The 17,027-nt window shown below is 37.4% G+C and overlaps 1 protein-coding gene across 6 annotated transcripts in view; it reads left to right on the top strand.

Annotated features, from left to right (window-relative positions):
* Positions 1–17,027, top strand: part of ERBIN (erbb2 interacting protein) — a 115,981-nt gene that overhangs the window by 60,506 nt on the left and 38,448 nt on the right. For all 6 annotated transcript variants that reach the window (XM_040090706.2, XM_040090708.1, XM_040090711.1 and 3 more), the window contains 3 exons: positions 8,985–9,063; positions 9,785–9,874; positions 16,034–16,090. In XM_040090706.2, the coding sequence (XP_039946640.1) occupies positions 8,985–9,063; positions 9,785–9,874; positions 16,034–16,090 (226 nt within the window). The remainder of the gene's footprint in view (positions 1–8,984; positions 9,064–9,784; positions 9,875–16,033; positions 16,091–17,027) is intronic.

The following is a 17,027-nucleotide window of genomic DNA, read 5'->3' as shown; positions in this document are numbered from 1 at the left end:
GTTGATTTGGCAAACTATCTTTAATATGCTCTGTGCCAGAAGTTGTGGCACTGGAAAATGAAAATTCAAGAAACTATCCAGTTTTATGTTGCCCATCTGGTACATTTAAGAATATGGCTTTTCCAAGGAATTGAGAATTGTTCATAGTCTTCGAGGGAGACAGATCCAAGTTTTATTTTTTGCAGGAAGAAGTAAGACAGGAAGATCCTGAATACAAAATAACTCGCTGTAAATTTGCTGTTTCTCTGCTTATACTGACAGAGAGGCAGACCAGGTTTTTTTAAATCGTCCATCGTAGTGAAATAAAAGATAATTGATTTGCTGCAGAGTTCTGAGTCTGTATCTCTGTGATAGTGTATCACTGTATAGAGCTTATAAAGGTGCACTAAATGTAGGCAGCCCTTCTATTTAAAGTCTTTTTTCAAGTGTTCATAGTACTTTTTCTTAAATACATTTTCTTATTGATGGTACTGAAAAGAATCTGTCTGTTCACAATAAAATGATCTGTGTGTGTAAGAGAGGATGCAAATGGAATGAAATTTCAATGCAGATAGGATTTTGAATGTGGAATTTGAGTGTATGTATCTGATATTCTGAAATAAGTTTATTAAAAATGTCTTCCTGGACACAAAAGAAATGTTTATAACACAAGAAAAGGTATTGTAAAAGTAATTACGGGGTTTGTGGATGTGGATTTACATGTAAAGACAGTGTAGATAGGATCACAGAATGGAATGATTTGTGTTGGAAGGGACTTCAAAGAGCATCTCATTTCAACTCCCTTGACAGAAGCAGGGACATTTTTCACTAGACCAGGTTGCTTAGAGTCCCATCCAACCCAGCCTTAAATATTTCAGAAAAGGAAGCATCCACAGCTTCTCTGGGCAGCCAGTTTTCACCACGCTCACAGTGGTGAGGCACTAGGAAGAAAGCACCCTTTCTTCCTAGCATCGAATCTAAATGTAGCCCCACCCACCCCATGTCCTGTCACTATTTACTCTTATGAAAGGTCCCTCTCCACCTTTCTTGTATGGCTTTTCAGGTACTGGAAGATGATTATACAAATTTGTAGAATTCTCTTCTTCTGGATCTTAACTACCTATCCTAGATTCTTCTCCTTCTCGCTCCACAACATCATATCTGTTTTTAGGGGCGAATTGATGGCACAGGGAACTTTCTTTCTCCTGGTCTAAGCTGAGACGAGAGTCTGTTTTCCCTTGCCTTAAGAATTAGCTGATCCTGCTTGCTTGGGTTGGATGTTAATTTACCTTCTGCTCCCAAAGACTTTAAGGGAGGGTTATCACCCTGGCTGTGTGAGAGCTTAGTCTTAGCACCAATGGCCTGCTCAGATTGCCAGATGGTGCTCTGCCTAGTGAGTGTTTTACACCGTGAAGCTTACCTGTCTGGGCACACTTGCACCCATGGCATTTAACTCTGCCTTTGGGATCTAGTGAGGCTCCCAGATTCTGGTGTTCCCTGCAGCTCAGGGAATGCAGTTTATTTATTGATGGCTCTCTGAGACTTCAGGAGGCCTGTTCAGGTGTAGGCATCTACCTGAGGAGGCTGTGGCCTCTCTGGGTTTCATGCTCAGCCCAGCAGTTGCAATGAGTAGACACCAGTTCTGTTGCTGAAAAGGTTTTCTGCATGTTGACCACATAGGACAGCATACAGATGGTCTGTATGCCTCGTAAGAGGAGGAGGGGTTTGACTACACAGGGCAGATGCTAGCCAATCCCTGATGATGAACACAAACGGGCAGCTATTGCCCAGTGAGCTGGGTGGTAACCAAATCACAATCGGATTCAAATGTGGAGCTTTTCAAATAGCCTGTATAAAGAGCTGTGCACACCAATAAAAGCTCTCTGCTGCACAGACCTCGGAGGGTTGTGTCATGTCTCCGTCTCCCCCCACCGCAACAACCACTCAGTAGGATGGAGTGGCTCCTCTTCTGGGCCCTTCCTCGTGAACGTGCCCTGCACCACACTTCCTTCTAAAGCCACATGTCCTGTTCCTCGCACTCCTAGTCACTCACACTCATTGGACCCATTTAAATCTCCTGTGATTGTGATTGCCCCAGCTATTCCTTTCTCCACTGCAGAACTGCTCTCTCTCATTTGCAAGAACTGCTGGGACTTGGCTGTTTCCTGGCAGTTCTTTTAGGTCTCTCAGCTGTTACTCAGTTTTCCCTGACTCCAGGAACCCCCCTGCCCAGCTCATATCTAATTCTTAGTCTGCCCAGAACTTACTGCAGCCGGGGGTGGTGTCACCACTGTCACTATGCACCTCGCCAGTTCATCAGAAGAGAAACTTGTGTCTTTATTTCTGTAATAGGGTGTGCTTTGAGTGACAGTTGTCATGTAATAGCAAAAAGTGACTGGACACACAGCATTGATTTTGCAGTCCAGGGTAGTAGGTGATAGGGCAGGGAACAGCAAAGCAACTTCCAATGGTTATGCTTTGGGCTTCTCTGGGTACTTGACAGAACTCCATCCATGAATTATGCATTATTGAAAACCATGTAACTTTGGAAATTGTCCAAAACAGCATTATGGCTGCAACTTTGTTGACAACTCTCCTAGCGTTACGCATTTCACAATTTTACCCTGCCTTGGCATGTTTTGGTTTATGTAAATTAGTGTGTCAGGCATGTCTTCAAGAAGCCTGGTTGAATTACTCAAGAATTACTGGCTATCCCTTTTTTCCACAGAACAGGTATAGAGAAACCTGTCTTGCTACTCATTCCTTCTCATTTACATGATGTAAGAGACATGACTAGAACAGGCCTAGAGAGACCTTACTCTTAAAAATTGAAGGTCTTCCAAATGGTTTGAAGAAGAATGCTTGAAGACTCTAATGTGTTTGCTGCACTGTCTTAGCTGTGCTAGTACATGTGTATAAAAGCCATAAAAAACCCAAATCCACAAGCCCTAAAACTGTAATTGGAGAGGTGTTACTCTGGTCCTACAGATGAGCTTTGCATCTCATGTAAACCTGAGATGCTGGTGGATCTGAAACCAGCTGCAGCAAGGAGAAAATACGGGAAGGGGAATGAGAGTAAGGGTGGGTAGGTCAGTACTGTGCATAGAATTGTTTGGGTTCTAATACTCTGCTTACTTTGAATAATGAAAAGTGCTTATTAATTCAGACGGTATGGAGCAATCCCACATTAAAGTAAGACATAAAATCAGATCTTTCATATTCTTTGGGAGATTTGTGGCATAAATTTGTGGCAAATATTCTTAAAAATATTTTGCTGTGTTAAATCCATATGGGCTTGAAGGGCAGTTGTAGCAGAGGCCTGAGGGGAGGAACCAATAACAGCTTCTCTTTTTGTGGTAGAGCTGCTTGTCCAGAAGTTAGACCCCAGATAAACAGAATTGTGGAGGGAAGAAAGTAGGTAATTTGTATTCATGCCAACTGAACTTATATGTTTGCCTCTGTGTTCTTTGTACTTGTAAGGCGGCAGAGTGTAGTAAGTGCACAGCAGGCTGTAGTTTCTTTTGCTTCAAGAAAGCTTTTTAGTGTGCCTGTTGTTTGGAGAGAATTTTTTTTCCCCTCATACTGTCTACAAACTGAGAGGTCTAGCTCCAGACTCCTTTGGGAAGATCACCTCTATGGCTTCTACAGGTCTCACATGTGTCAGCGATTTTCTTGCTCTGTGCATTTTAGGGATTGAACCAATACTTTCTCCTTGCTCCCATTTAAGCTTATTTAATTTTTTTCTGTGTAGGAGGAGGTGTAACTCTGTGAATAGTACTATAAATCAGTAGGGACTGCCACTTCTGTATAGCAGTGGTGGCTTCTATAACTGATGTCTGGAGATTCTAGTTTTAGTATTTGTTTCTGAATTAAGATATGACCACAGTATGAGCTGCAGAGCAAGTCCCCATCTGCATTAGGGCTGAAGCAGGAGTGTACAGGGCTCTGAGATCCATTGCAGTAAAGGATTCTGCCAACACTGGATCTGATTTGCACAATTTTCTACAGCTATGGGATTTGAATTTCTACAGCCAGAATTTGAGTGAAAAAAAATATTATCTGATGGAAAGAAAGAATTGTCTCAGTTTTTTCTCCTGCTCTGCAAGTTACACTGACCCTAGTGATTGAAGAAGATTATGCTGTGTAAGGCAGGACATGACTGTAACTCCAGATGGTGAGGGGGACCCCAATTATACTTACAGTCCTTAATCCAGGCAGAAGGACATTTGAGCACACTTGTTGTGACAGGCTATGCAAAAAAACCCCACAAAAACAAACAACCAACAACAACAACAACAAAAAAAACCCCACAAAAAACCCCCACCAAACAAACAAAAAAACCATTCCTCTCCAAGGAGTTAGAAATCAGTTGAAATGGCTGTATTTCAGTCATGTTATGTGACCAAGAACTGAGGTTGATTGCCTCCAGATTTGTGTCTGTTGACCCAAAATCCGTGTATGACCTTTTTGGTATGTCCTTTGGACATGTACCACAGCTGGTCTTGGATTGTGGCTGAATGCCACAAGGTTAGTGGTGAGGTTTTGCCAAGTAGAATTCTGAATGATGAATGCTTTCTGCTTTTGGCTTAATCCAGACAAGAATTTTAAATTCCTCTTCCTTACCTTACTGCCAAATTTTCTTAAACACTCTTTCAGGTTTTTTTTTTTTGTTTTGTTTGGTTCCTTTCTTGTGTTTGTTTGTTTGAACTTTTGTTTGTTGTTTTAGTTTTTGTTGTTTTGCTTTGGTTTGGTTTTGGGTTTTTTTGTGTATTTTTGGGGGGCTGGGTGGGGTTTCTTTTGTTTATTTTTTATTTTGTTTGTTTGTTGACTTGTTTTTTTGTTTTGTTTGGGGGAATGGGGTGTTGTTGTTGAGGGGGGTTGGTGATGTTTTTAATGAAAACTGGCCAGTGAGTTTAAAAGTGCTTGAAATATGGGAAGTCGGGGAGAAAGTAACAGACAAGTAAATGCTACAACCTATTACATAAATCTAACTTCTTTGTTAAACTCCACTACAAAAAGAACTTTGCTTCGAATTTAGTTTGGATCTGGTGGTTAAAGATGATCAGCAAACTGTGTTTTCTCCTACTGTGCTCTGCAAATGTTAATGTCCACAGGCATGATGGTCTGTATTTTTTTGGAAAACAGTGTGATCTCTAAACCAATTGAGCACTGAAATGTGTTGGGCATAGTGATTACCAACAAGTTACTGTGTAAAGTACAAAATGAGTATGTTGAAGAACCTGTCCATATAATGCTTTTCAGTGAAAGTGGAATAAGGCTGCAACAGACCAGGTGATCTGTGGCACCGTCTCCTATAACCCTTGAGTATCAGTGTACAGAGAAAGCAGTAAAAACCCGAAAGAAAAATCGGTTTTAGAAAGGAATGTGGATCTCAATTTGCAGTACTCATCTAATGAGAGGCTCATGGAAGGATTGAGTTGGCTATCAAATGGACTAGTTAGCACGGTGTTAAAAATGAGTAAAGAAATATGTGGTCACAGAATCCCTTGAGATTTGCCGAGCTTCCTTAATGGGGAAGAAGATTCAGAACACTGAGGATAGATGACAGGCAGAAAAGCAACAATTTCTCTTACAAACCCCTCTTTACAACCCCATTTTCCTTCCCTCATATCTTTTTCTCATGTCTCTCTGCCTTCTTATTTGTTGTTCTTTCTACTTAATTTTTAAATTTTTCTTGGTGGGAGAAATGAAAGAATACGAATCCACCAATAACTGCATGTTTCTAGCATGCAGGAGAAGTATATCTGAAGAAAACGGAGTGGTCAAAACATTGTTATGTAGCCAGTTAGTAAATGCAACTTCTATCAAGTGGTAGAGAGCAGCTGTCTCCTGATTTTTTTCCCCCTAGCTTCTGAGTGTGTATTACAAATATTAGCTGTATTTCATGCTGTCATTCTCAATAAGATCCTCTTTTGAATGGTGGCCATTAATCTGTACTGAAGTACTGAGTGAAGTTGGTTAAATGGTATGTACCGCAATGATTCTGGCTTGAAGAAGAAGCAAAATTAAGTTCCCAGGCTCCCTCATTGTTAGGCTTCTCATATCAGTTGAATTTCTGTTATTAATTTGTTGTTAAAACTGTTGCTGCCTCTTGCCCGAGGCATAGTCAAACAGGGGACTACTGTGGTGTCCTCTGATTATGTATAAAAGCATGCTGATTTAACATGTCTGTATTTGGATAGCTAATATTTTATTTGGCTGTTCTTTTGAGAGTAAGCTTACATTGACATTCTCCCCTCTCGTAGATGTGCTATGTGTTTTGGTTTTTAGGTCGTTATCACAAATTTAAGCTTTCTGTGCTTCCATGAGTTCATGACAAAGACAGTGGAAACTAATACTAATATTACAAACTTAAGGTTTAATGTGTTGGACTAGAGCAGTCTTTCATCCAAGGATCCAGCCAAGGCCTGTAGTGAGACCATCTCTCAGAAAAACTAAGCTTAGAGAATCTCTCAGTCAATCTCTTGATGAGTCAAACAGCAAAATAAAGGGCACAGAGTGAGTCTGAGACGCAGCTTGGCCTCCAAGGAAGAGCTTAGCAGCTGTTTACTCTGATTAATGTAAATGCTTATTTTAAGAAGGTAAATTTGTATCCTCAGAAATAAAGAGGTCTTGATTTATTTTTCAGACACCAGAAGGTTCATACAAATCATCTGTAACTTCATTTCTACAGACTCAGGGTATTGTGTCATGTTAGGTGCTTTCCATGTATGGATATACTTTTTGCTGAAAGGTTTATTGCTACAACTGGAATTAAGTTCATGTATATTTAAGTTTCTTGGAAGTGGGTTTCTTTTTGTTCTAATACTATATGACAGCAGTAGATAAGGTAGAGCTCTAGTCTGTCATTGGTAGTTTCCTAATTTTTCTTGGACTTGAAAATAACATATCTGCTTTACAGAAATGAAACTTCATAACACTATAGTTTTGATTTTGTACTGAGTAATGAAATTAAATAAATAATTATCCCATTGCCATCTTCTGCTTTGACTCCACTTACAGACCCAGTAAACTTCACATGGCTGAACACACACACACACACACACAACCCCCCCCCCCCCATATCTTTATTTACACCTGTGCATATGCATGAACATGCATGTTACTCAGCCAGAAGTGTTGGACATGTTGGCCTGTATTACCACTAGTGGTTCTGTTCTTGCTGGTCCCTTCTGCTTCTGAGTTTAGCAAGTAATTTCCCAAAAATGTTTATGATACTTAGATGTATTTAAACATCTGGATTATGTGACTGTCATGTTTTTTCTTGCCTTTCATCTTTCACTAGAAGAATACAATACCCACTATGAGTAAAAGTAATAGTTTCAACAGTAGTATGACAAAAAAGTTCCTGTCAAGAAAGATCTAAAAGTCTAGTTTGAGAGAAATCGTGTCACTACTTCAGCTGAATTTATGGAAAAGTCAGCGCAGTGGCTTTGCCACTCATTATCATCAGTTGTTTAAAGTTCATATTTTGTCACTACTTTTCTTGTCTACTGCCCTCTCCTAAGTCCTGATACACCAGGTCAGTCTTGTCACTGCACATAGAATCAAACTTTAAGCTAACATGAAATATTCTGCAATTTTATGTAAGTAAAAATATTATTTAGCAGTTGGTGCTTCACCACGTGTTCTTAGAACAGATACATGGAGAGACATAATTAAGTTTCACCTGCCAGCCTGAATGAGAAGTGATGCTGCCCTTGTCTTTCTCTCTGCAGCTGGACTGTTAATGTCATTTCAAGCAGCATGAAATTTCGTACTCTCGCTAATCTACAAACAAGCATTCACAGAGTATAGTTCCTTCTTAGTGGTCTTGTTCCTTGGGTTCAGTTGCACTTTCCACATACTTGATGAAGCGCTCACAAATACAATTACATGCATTAACTCAAAGACCTAAGATTTGGTATCTGGAAAAAAGAAAAAAAAAATTATACCAGCTTTATTTACTAGCATATGGGTTTGGTTGGGTTTTTTTGTTGTTGTTTTTGGTTGGTTGGTTGGTTTCTGTTTGTTTGTTTTTGTTGCAAACAACAGTGTATTTTTAATCCAAGTAGAAAGATACCAGTATGAATAGTTATTGTATTTAGGGCAAATATATTTAAACTAAAAGCACCTGTACCAGCATATAAGAACATAACATGTTGCAAAAGCTACTGCAGTTGTGATAACAGTGGTTTTAAATTTTTTTTAATGGTGTATATAGTAAAGATAGAGGTAAAGGTTTTGCATGGTGGAATGATTCAATACTGATTTCCTTCTGATGTGGTGGATACACATCGTATTCAAAGCCTGCTTTATCAGTTTCTGACAAATACAGATTTGGCAGATATGTGGAATGCAACTCCACTCTGGCATTTTCAGAGATAACCTTGGAAAAAAAGGAGGTTGCTTATTGCTTTAATTTTTAAGCGTAAAGTGTGCATGGAGCATTTTTTGTCCTCCTCTCTAATGATCTAGAAACTAACAGCAAGCATACATCACATTTTGGGGAGGACATCTGTTCACAAACATGAAGCTGTAAAAATACTTAAAGATTTGAAGCCTCACCATTTCACCTGGATGTTATACAAGCCATGGATTTGATAAACAGATCCTGTTTGAAAAGTCATGCTACCAAGTGGTTGCCTTTTTAAAATAAGTTATACTGGGACAGAAGTTTTCATCTTAAGTACATTCCAAAGCAGAATTACTTCAAATTTTGGCAGTAAGCAATGGAAATTTAGTGTACTGTGTGTTTGTAGCTTGGTGAGCTTCCCGCTAACCTGAAACCTGAAAAGCTTTAGGAATAGTATAGTAAAAAAAATATTACATAAGAATGTTTTTTAATGAAAACTCTGTGTAAAATAAGACATCAGAAAAACAGTTCACTAGTTGCTAAGTGAATCAAAGTTTTTATGGCTAGTGGTTTCATGTGCATAATTTTTCTGCATGTGGTGGAGTCTGAAATTGAAGGCTGGTTTTCTACCTCTTTCTGTATCTTGCAGGAATACAGGAGTTTCCAGAAAATATAAAAAACTGTAAAGTCTTGACAGTTGTTGAGGCAAGCGTAAATCCGATTTCAAAGTAAGTTTGTAAATTTTTTGATGTTTTGTATTTCATGCAAATACTACTGAGCCTCAAATTTGCCCCAAGATATGTGCCAGCCCTTGGAGGCGAGAGCTGAGTTCCCTGACAAATGCCTTCATTAACCTTGTTGCACTGTGATCCAATATAGCTATCTCATTAAAGTACTTTGCCAAAGTTAATAGGCTATGTGGACTATCCTTCATTACACCATGTAGCTTTGTCAGCTTGTTAAAATCCATCACTTCTCTGTGACTGCAGAGAAAGGTGCACAGAGTTTTCTTAATAACAAAAATTAATTCTGGTTTAATATGCATTTCTGCATATATAGTGACAGGATTAATTTGCCAGAAATCTCTACTGCCAGAGATACAACACACTTTTCTGGGGAAGAAAGGGGTTGTGTATCTTTTAATGTATCCTGTTATTTCCAGTTAATATTGTCTTCACATTACATGTCAGGAGATCACAAGTTCATAGCAAGACTGCATTTATTTGTAGTTTTTATTGCCTGTAGACATTGTTCTTAATGCTTAAAATAATTTTGAAACTCATCTTATGGAGAATAACTATCTAGTGTGACTTTAAAGAAATTCACCCCCTTAATTTTAATTTTTTCAATATGTAGGACTTCAGTACTCTACTGTTGTTTAAGAAAATATTACTTAATGCCCTGAATATAGTTGAAACTAAGGTACTATGTTATTTTACTTCTATTTAGGCTGCCAGATGGATTTTCTCAACTGTTAAACCTAACACAGCTGTACCTGAATGATGCTTTCCTTGAGTTTTTGCCAGCCAATTTCGGAAGGTAAGCTGAACATGAAACTTAATACCTCCATTTAGTTTCAAGTTTCTGCAGAGCAGTTTCTTCTGGTTCTGAAACAAAGTGGGTACTGAAGAAAGGGAAGAAGTATACATTATGAATTTGTAATAGTTATAGGGGAAAACAACCCCAAATCTGTATCAGCAGCTTTTAATTTTGACTTCTGAAGGACAGACAGAATGCTTATGAAGGGCATAAGACTCATTTACATTCTTGTTTCTTTTCCATCACTAGTCTGGTAAGTAAGCAAGATTAGTGTTTTTGAAATTTGTTGCTTGTCATGTAGTAATTGGAGTGAAGCAAATAATGGCAACTGTAATTCCACTTGTCCTGCCTGTCCTGGATGCATAGATTACTTCATGAACAACTATAACTCTCAAGTCCTTTATTGTCAGGGATATTTCTGAAAAACCAGGCATGTTTATGGTATGCTGACTATGTGAAACTGTTACATGTCATAGTTTTAATACAAGATAAATACTAATCTTCTACCTCTGTAAAACAGATTAAATCTTGGGAACAAAAGTGAAAGGGAAATACTCAAAAAAGGAAAACTCCTAGATAAGCATAGGTCATGCTGTCCTTATCACACTGCTTTTAACCATTTCTGCAGTTTTCCTCTCTCCATTCTTATTTTATGCTCTCTTTTCCTAGAGTGTCACTTTCTGACCCATCTCATGTCCAGGAAGCATCTCTTTCAGAAAATACAGCTATTAGTTAAGCAGTCATGTTGCTGAGTGAAAAAATTGCCATAGGCTGTATAGTTATTTTTGGGTCAGCACAGTTTGCAAGAGATTAGCACAGCCCCCAAACAATGCTGTAGGAGTTGGGCAGATCAGGAGATGAGCAATGGAGCATAAGCACAGGTGCTCTCCACTAGTGACCATTAGTTTATTAGTCATCTGTGTTAAGAGCTGTTGGCTTGCTCTCCTCTGTTACCAGTCATTCCCTGATGAATGATTAAGAGCACCAGATCTGCCACACATTCAGCTATCAAAACAGCTGCTTATGGTGCAGAAGCGCTACTGTCATGCTTTTTTCTGGTGCACAAGGTTTGCGTTTCAAAAGCCCTCATTAAGGCTGAAGAATATCTGGAATATGGAAAATCTTGTTGGAATTCTAATGATTGTCTGTGCTTATTTTTCTATTATATTTTTTAATAGTCCAACCAAATGTCAAGATTTTCGTGGCAAGAACAGGCACTATGTATGAACGTGAACACTTCAGGTTGACACAGCTGATCCTTTAAGTTGTTAATCTTACACATAATACACATTAAAAATTCTCATAATTTTTTTCTTTGAAACTGTCAGCTTCTATAATGCTTAGTGGTTAGTGAAATGGGGAAGACATTAATTACTAACATAATGAGAATAAATTGGTTACTGAAGACAACTTGAAAGCCAATTCTCCATTGTAGTGTTTTTCTTGATAGTTATGAAGAATTCTGCCTTGTTTGTTAAAATCTAGTGATTTGCAGCATCCTGTTGTATACCCAGGAGAATGAATTTGAGGTATTAATGTATGTAAGTTTACCTGCTAAATCACTGTTGCATAGAATACATAGTGTTCTGCAGGAAGACAATGTTTAGATCAGATAAATTGGAAAACAATGAAATGTTAAATTACCATTTCAAAGTAAGGTTCAGACCCCTTTGACACTGAATACTTCTCTTCTGTAAGTGATGAGACGGCTCTGCCATCCCACAATTTTACAGCTGGGTATACTTTCTAGTGCAAAGTCTTTTAACTTCTCCTTCAGAGTATGGAAATACTTCTTTTATAAACGAATAAAAAACTCTGGTAGAAGCTTTTGAAATATTTAATCTCATAAATTACAAGCCTTCAGGTTCTTCCAGTTTGGTGTGCTTTTTTTTTTTTTTTTTTTTTAATGGCCTTATAACTATTAGTTTTCGTTATTTAGGAATATGTGAAGTAACTGAGTTCTGTTGCCTGCTCTTACTGGCAGCTATTGTCAATAATAATGTCTCCTAAAAACTAAGCCAATACATATTACAGCTAACAAGGTTTTTATGCTCTGTGTGTCAGGTTAGAAACCTAGTTTCTTACGTGTTTCCCTCTGAGTGTTCATTGTTTCTACAGTTTAATTGCTAACATTTCTCATGAGGGTTGTTACCCATTCTCTCACCTGCTATATTTGTAATGTTCTCATATCCCTCAGTTTATTAGACTAAATAAAATTCTGTTTCCTTCCGGTGTGGTGGGTTTTCCGTTGTCTGATTATATTAATATATCCTGGAACAGGTTTCAGTTTTAATTTATCTTCTTTTTGACAGAGGATGGTGACATCTATAGCTATATTTGGAATTTGAATTGAGATCTCTTCATGGCTTGTACAGTGTCATGATTGTCTTCTTGTTTCTCTTGGAAATGTCTGTGGTTATGTTCCAGTGTTCCAATTATCCGTTTTGCAGCTGCCTAGTGTAATTTCCTACATCATTAACTGATGTATTGGATAGTTCAGTTAGAAATGGCTGATGTCTACAAGGAAATCTGAAGTACTTGGCTAGGTGCCATGGCATCTTGTCCTGTTCTTGAATTTTATTTTTTAGTCGTTAAGGCTGTACAGTTTTGGAATTTTTTTCATTACAGTGTCATACTAAATCGCTGTATTGTCTATGACATAAGCGAAGTTGAACATTTTTCTGATATTTAAGAAAACATCAGAAGAATGCTATTAAAAGATATTGAACAGGATAGTCCTAGAGAGGGTCTTTGAGCCTCTCTAACACTACTAACCTAACACTCAGCTTGATGCTTAGGAAAGAAATTTTTTATAGTGAAAAGTATATCCATGCAGTGTTTCATTGGATTTATCTCCATGCTTTATTCTTGTCTTGAGAATTTGTGCTAAAGGTTTTCGTAAGTACAAGGTCAGGATTATGCCATCTTTATTCCCCTTTTTTATTGTATTGTATATTTGCTGTCCTTCAATGATGTTGCTCTTGTCCAGCCTGTTAGACTTACTAAAAGTCACCAGATTTTTGATATGATGTACCCATTCCTTTGGAATTCTCAGCTGTCAAAGTGGTGGTTTTTCTTCCATTCCCAAATTCAAATTCGAATGTATTGATATTGGCACAGATCATGGCATTAGCCTTTAAAGCTGGGAATTATTATGCTTCCATAAGAAAATCATATCTGTTGTATCTGAATGCATAATGTGTATTTACATTTAAATACACAAATATATAATCAGAAGGTATTAAACTGGAAACTCACTGCTTGCTCACTTTGAGACAGAGTTTTAAAAGGGAAACATTATTTACTAATGGGTGTTTCAGATAAACAAGGATTTATCTTCAGTGTAATTCTAAAAATCTGGGAATGTTGTGTATAATGGGATATTACTTCCAGAGCCTCTTTACTGTGATGTTGCAATTAATTTGCTTTATATCTACTTTCTCAACAATTTGCCAGTAGTATGTAAGATAGTAGTTGGTTTTAGTAGTATCTGCTTCAGGATATTTTTTGCATAAATGTACAGTGATAATCAAATTTAGTTACATATGTGTATATACGTGTTTTGCAGAAACTTTTGTAAATGCAGCCTGATGCATATGTTTTATTCTGCTTGCCTTTGCATTTTAGTAACAATTTAAAATATACTTTAGGAAAACTGCAGAGGAGATGTAAAGTAAGGAACATCTCTCAATAAAATATTTTTAGGTTTCCAAGGAATGATTGCTTGTCATACAGCAGGTTTCAAGTGTACCTGCTGCATGTTTCTTTTACTTTTTTTTTACAGGTGATAGAGTTTAAGAAATCAGATTTAGGAAGGATATTGATTTTATCCTGGAAAAATGTTCATTTAGAGATTTTTTTTTTATTGAAAAGTTGTGCTGCATTTTAAAAGCAGTCTGAGATAGTTATGATTAAAGAACAATACTGAAAAATAATTTTTAAGCTATTACAGTATGTATATTTCCAGTTGAATAGTACCTCTTACAGTTTTGTGCATTGGTGATGTTGTGTGGCGATAGGTTTTTCAAGTTCAGAAATTAAATATTTCTGTACAAGTAGGACAGATCTTCAATGGCCCAGATAATATATATTCTGTCACCATGAATTCCGTTTTTCCTTTTAGTATAGGTGAATTAGTTCTCTGTTTCTTTTCCAAATTAAATGCCATTTCTTCAGTTCAGATGCAGTTATGCAGATGCACTTATGGCAGTTCAGATGCTCGGCTTAGATGGATGCTGGATGCTTAGCACCAGCAATTGAAAAATCAGCTAGTGTTTGATGTGCAATATTATTTTAAACTTGAATTACCTTTTCAAGTCATAATGGAAGAAGTGGCAACTGCTTCAGCCCAGTATTTCTTGTGAATTACTGGAAGAAAATTACATATTTAGACACAGCCTGTATCTCCCAGCCAGGGAGGGGCTGAGAATGTTTTCCTAGTAGCTTCTGCAAAGCTCTACACATAACCAATTCAATATTAGTATATTCAGTCTCTGAGGGCTATCTGAGCAAAGATTAGAACAGGAACAGGGTGATAAAGCTATGAACATTTCTTTCATGAAAGGCAATCTTTAAGTTCACAGAACTCGCTTATTGCAAGTGTCATACAGTCAGTTCTGGCTAAAGTCAGCCAAGTGTGGGAGTGCATATTTATAGTTCAGCATACAAAAGGAGATTTGCCACTGCACTCAATGGAAATTTGACTGCATAGATAAGTTGTGAAGAAAAAACTACAAACTGTGTCATCAAAGCCTAATGCAGTACTTGGTTTAGAAATCAAAGCTAAAATTTTCATTCATGTCTGAGGATTCTTTTAAAAAGTTCTGTTTTGTACTAGATCTGTATCTTAGGGTGCTGGTAGGGTGGGATGCCTAGGAGGTCTTTCCCGTTTTATAAACGATCAACAGCAGTGCTATTACTATAAATGGAGTTTTAATTAGGGTATTCTTTCACTACTGTTAGGTTGTTGTGGTTTTGGTTTGGTTTTTTTTTTTTTTTTTTAGAATTTGGAGGGAGGAGATTTCCCCTCCAGCAGTTGCTACCAGATGGTGAGTGCTGCTTGCAATGCTGGGCTGCACTGACCTCTCCTCTCTTTCAAGGTGACTCTCACATTCTTAGGTTATTTGTGGGCATGGCAGCTTTCAAACTCATCCAAAAATGAGTGAATGTCTAGAGGAAAAAGAAATACTGTTTTCAGCTTTCTATTTCTATACAAAGTACAGTTTCTACCACCTAATAAAAATTAAGGTTTTTGTCTCTGTCCTTACAACACACTAGTTAAGCATCTTCAGGGAAGACTGGTCTATTCACAAAGCTCCTTCTGAGTCAGGGACTTTAATGCCCTATTTTGTGTTGTGTGAGGGCTGTCAGTGGGTCACTGACAGTGGGGAACTCTAGTCAATTACAATCCAATCTGTATTTAAACTAAATCAGCTTCTTAATTTTTTTTAACAAATAGAGCGTTGTCACTTTGTTCCGAATACAAAAAATTTCACTGGGAATGGTACATTGCTTGTATGTGAAGACTGCTTGGAACTCACCTTGCCTAAGCAGTTGAGTTGGGATTTAGAGGTTATTTGTCTTGCAACCAAGAATTTACTGGCAAAAAGTCAAACCACCTTCAAGCAGAAATATCAAAATGGATTCAGACGCTGACTAGAAAGAGAATATGGAAGGAAATTCAAGATTAATTTAAAGCTATCAGGTGGAAGACTACAGATATTCCTCAGATAAGGCTTTTTGTATTAAACTGTTAGATACATTGCCACTAGTAGAAATAGAGCATCTTTAATTGTGCAAAGTGAGCCTATGTTTCTGTTACTTCCTGTAGACTTTTCATTATGGCAATAACACATGCCCATAATCAATCCAATGAAGTGTTTCAAAGACTTTGGGATGACGGAAAACAAACGTGTTCAAACAGGGGCAGAAAAGCAGGCAACATCTAGGTTGTTGCTTTACCAAAATCAAACTCCAACCAATTAATTTAAAATAACATGCAGATTTTGCACAAAATTTCCCCTTAATGTTACAGGAAAAAAAAAATCAAACTTAAAGATTTTTTTTTTCTTTTAATTCTGTAATATAAGTAAGTTCAGAGATTGCTTTTGTCATTTAATATAGAATATTGTAGTAATTTGTTTTTCCTTTCTGTTACAGATTAACTAGACTCCAGATATTGGAACTTAGAGAAAACCAGTTAAAAATATTGCCAAAGTAAGTAGAGTATAGTTCTAGAAACTCCTACAGCATTTGTTTTAACATTAATCCAGTTGTACCTCTCTCCTAAAATCTAGCATTTTTCTAGTCCCTGCCTTGCAATCCTCACTTCATCAAACAAGTCCACGCTCATGGTGATGCAGTTCCTACTGTTTCTATGAACAAGAGCAATGCTCAGAATTTTCTGACTGGGACTCTGGAGCTCCAAGCAGATTAACAAAGATATAAGAGAAATGAAGAAAGAAACAGATCCCAAAGATGGGATGTGAATAGCCACCTGCAGAATCATGAATATTGTGGTGTACTGTAAAAGTGATATTTTTCTGGCACCAAAAATCAGTAGAGTTGCTGGTTTTGGTGTATATGAGACGTTTTGGTGGTGAAGAGGAGGCTCTAACAATTGAATATTCACTCTGTCCAACTCATGTTAGGAGGCACTTGCATGCCGTAGGCTGAAGTAGAAATTGCCAGCTCTTGGAATACAACAGCCATTTTTTTAGTGACTGTAGCTAATTATATGCCTAAGACATCATCAAGATTTATATTCTATTGGGATTCCCTTTTTAAGTGCCTAGATACTGTACTGTGGAGTCTGCTGTATAAACAAGCCAGAATTCATATCTGGAATGACATGCACAGCATCAGAAAATGTGAATTTACATCTTCAAAGTGTGAACCATTCTGTAGTATAAATACTCTCAATTCTCTTCGGTTCTCTCTGCTATCACTAGTTTTCAGCAGAAAAAGAATTAGAGGACATGTAATTTAGAGCGGTGGCTCTCAAAATTAAGTTACTCCCAACTGAGGAACACTAGCTATAATTAAAACTTACAGCTAATACAGCTTTTGTTTATAAGATCACTCTGACCTTAATTGCCATAATTAACACTAACAGCATGAATTACATGACATATTTTTAAAAACATAGTTTACT

This window comes from Hirundo rustica, chromosome Z (assembly GCF_015227805.2).
Source record: "Hirundo rustica isolate bHirRus1 chromosome Z, bHirRus1.pri.v3, whole genome shotgun sequence".
Classification (NCBI taxonomy): Eukaryota; Metazoa; Chordata; class Aves; order Passeriformes; family Hirundinidae; genus Hirundo; species Hirundo rustica.
This window is presented reverse-complemented; position numbering and strand designations above follow the sequence as displayed.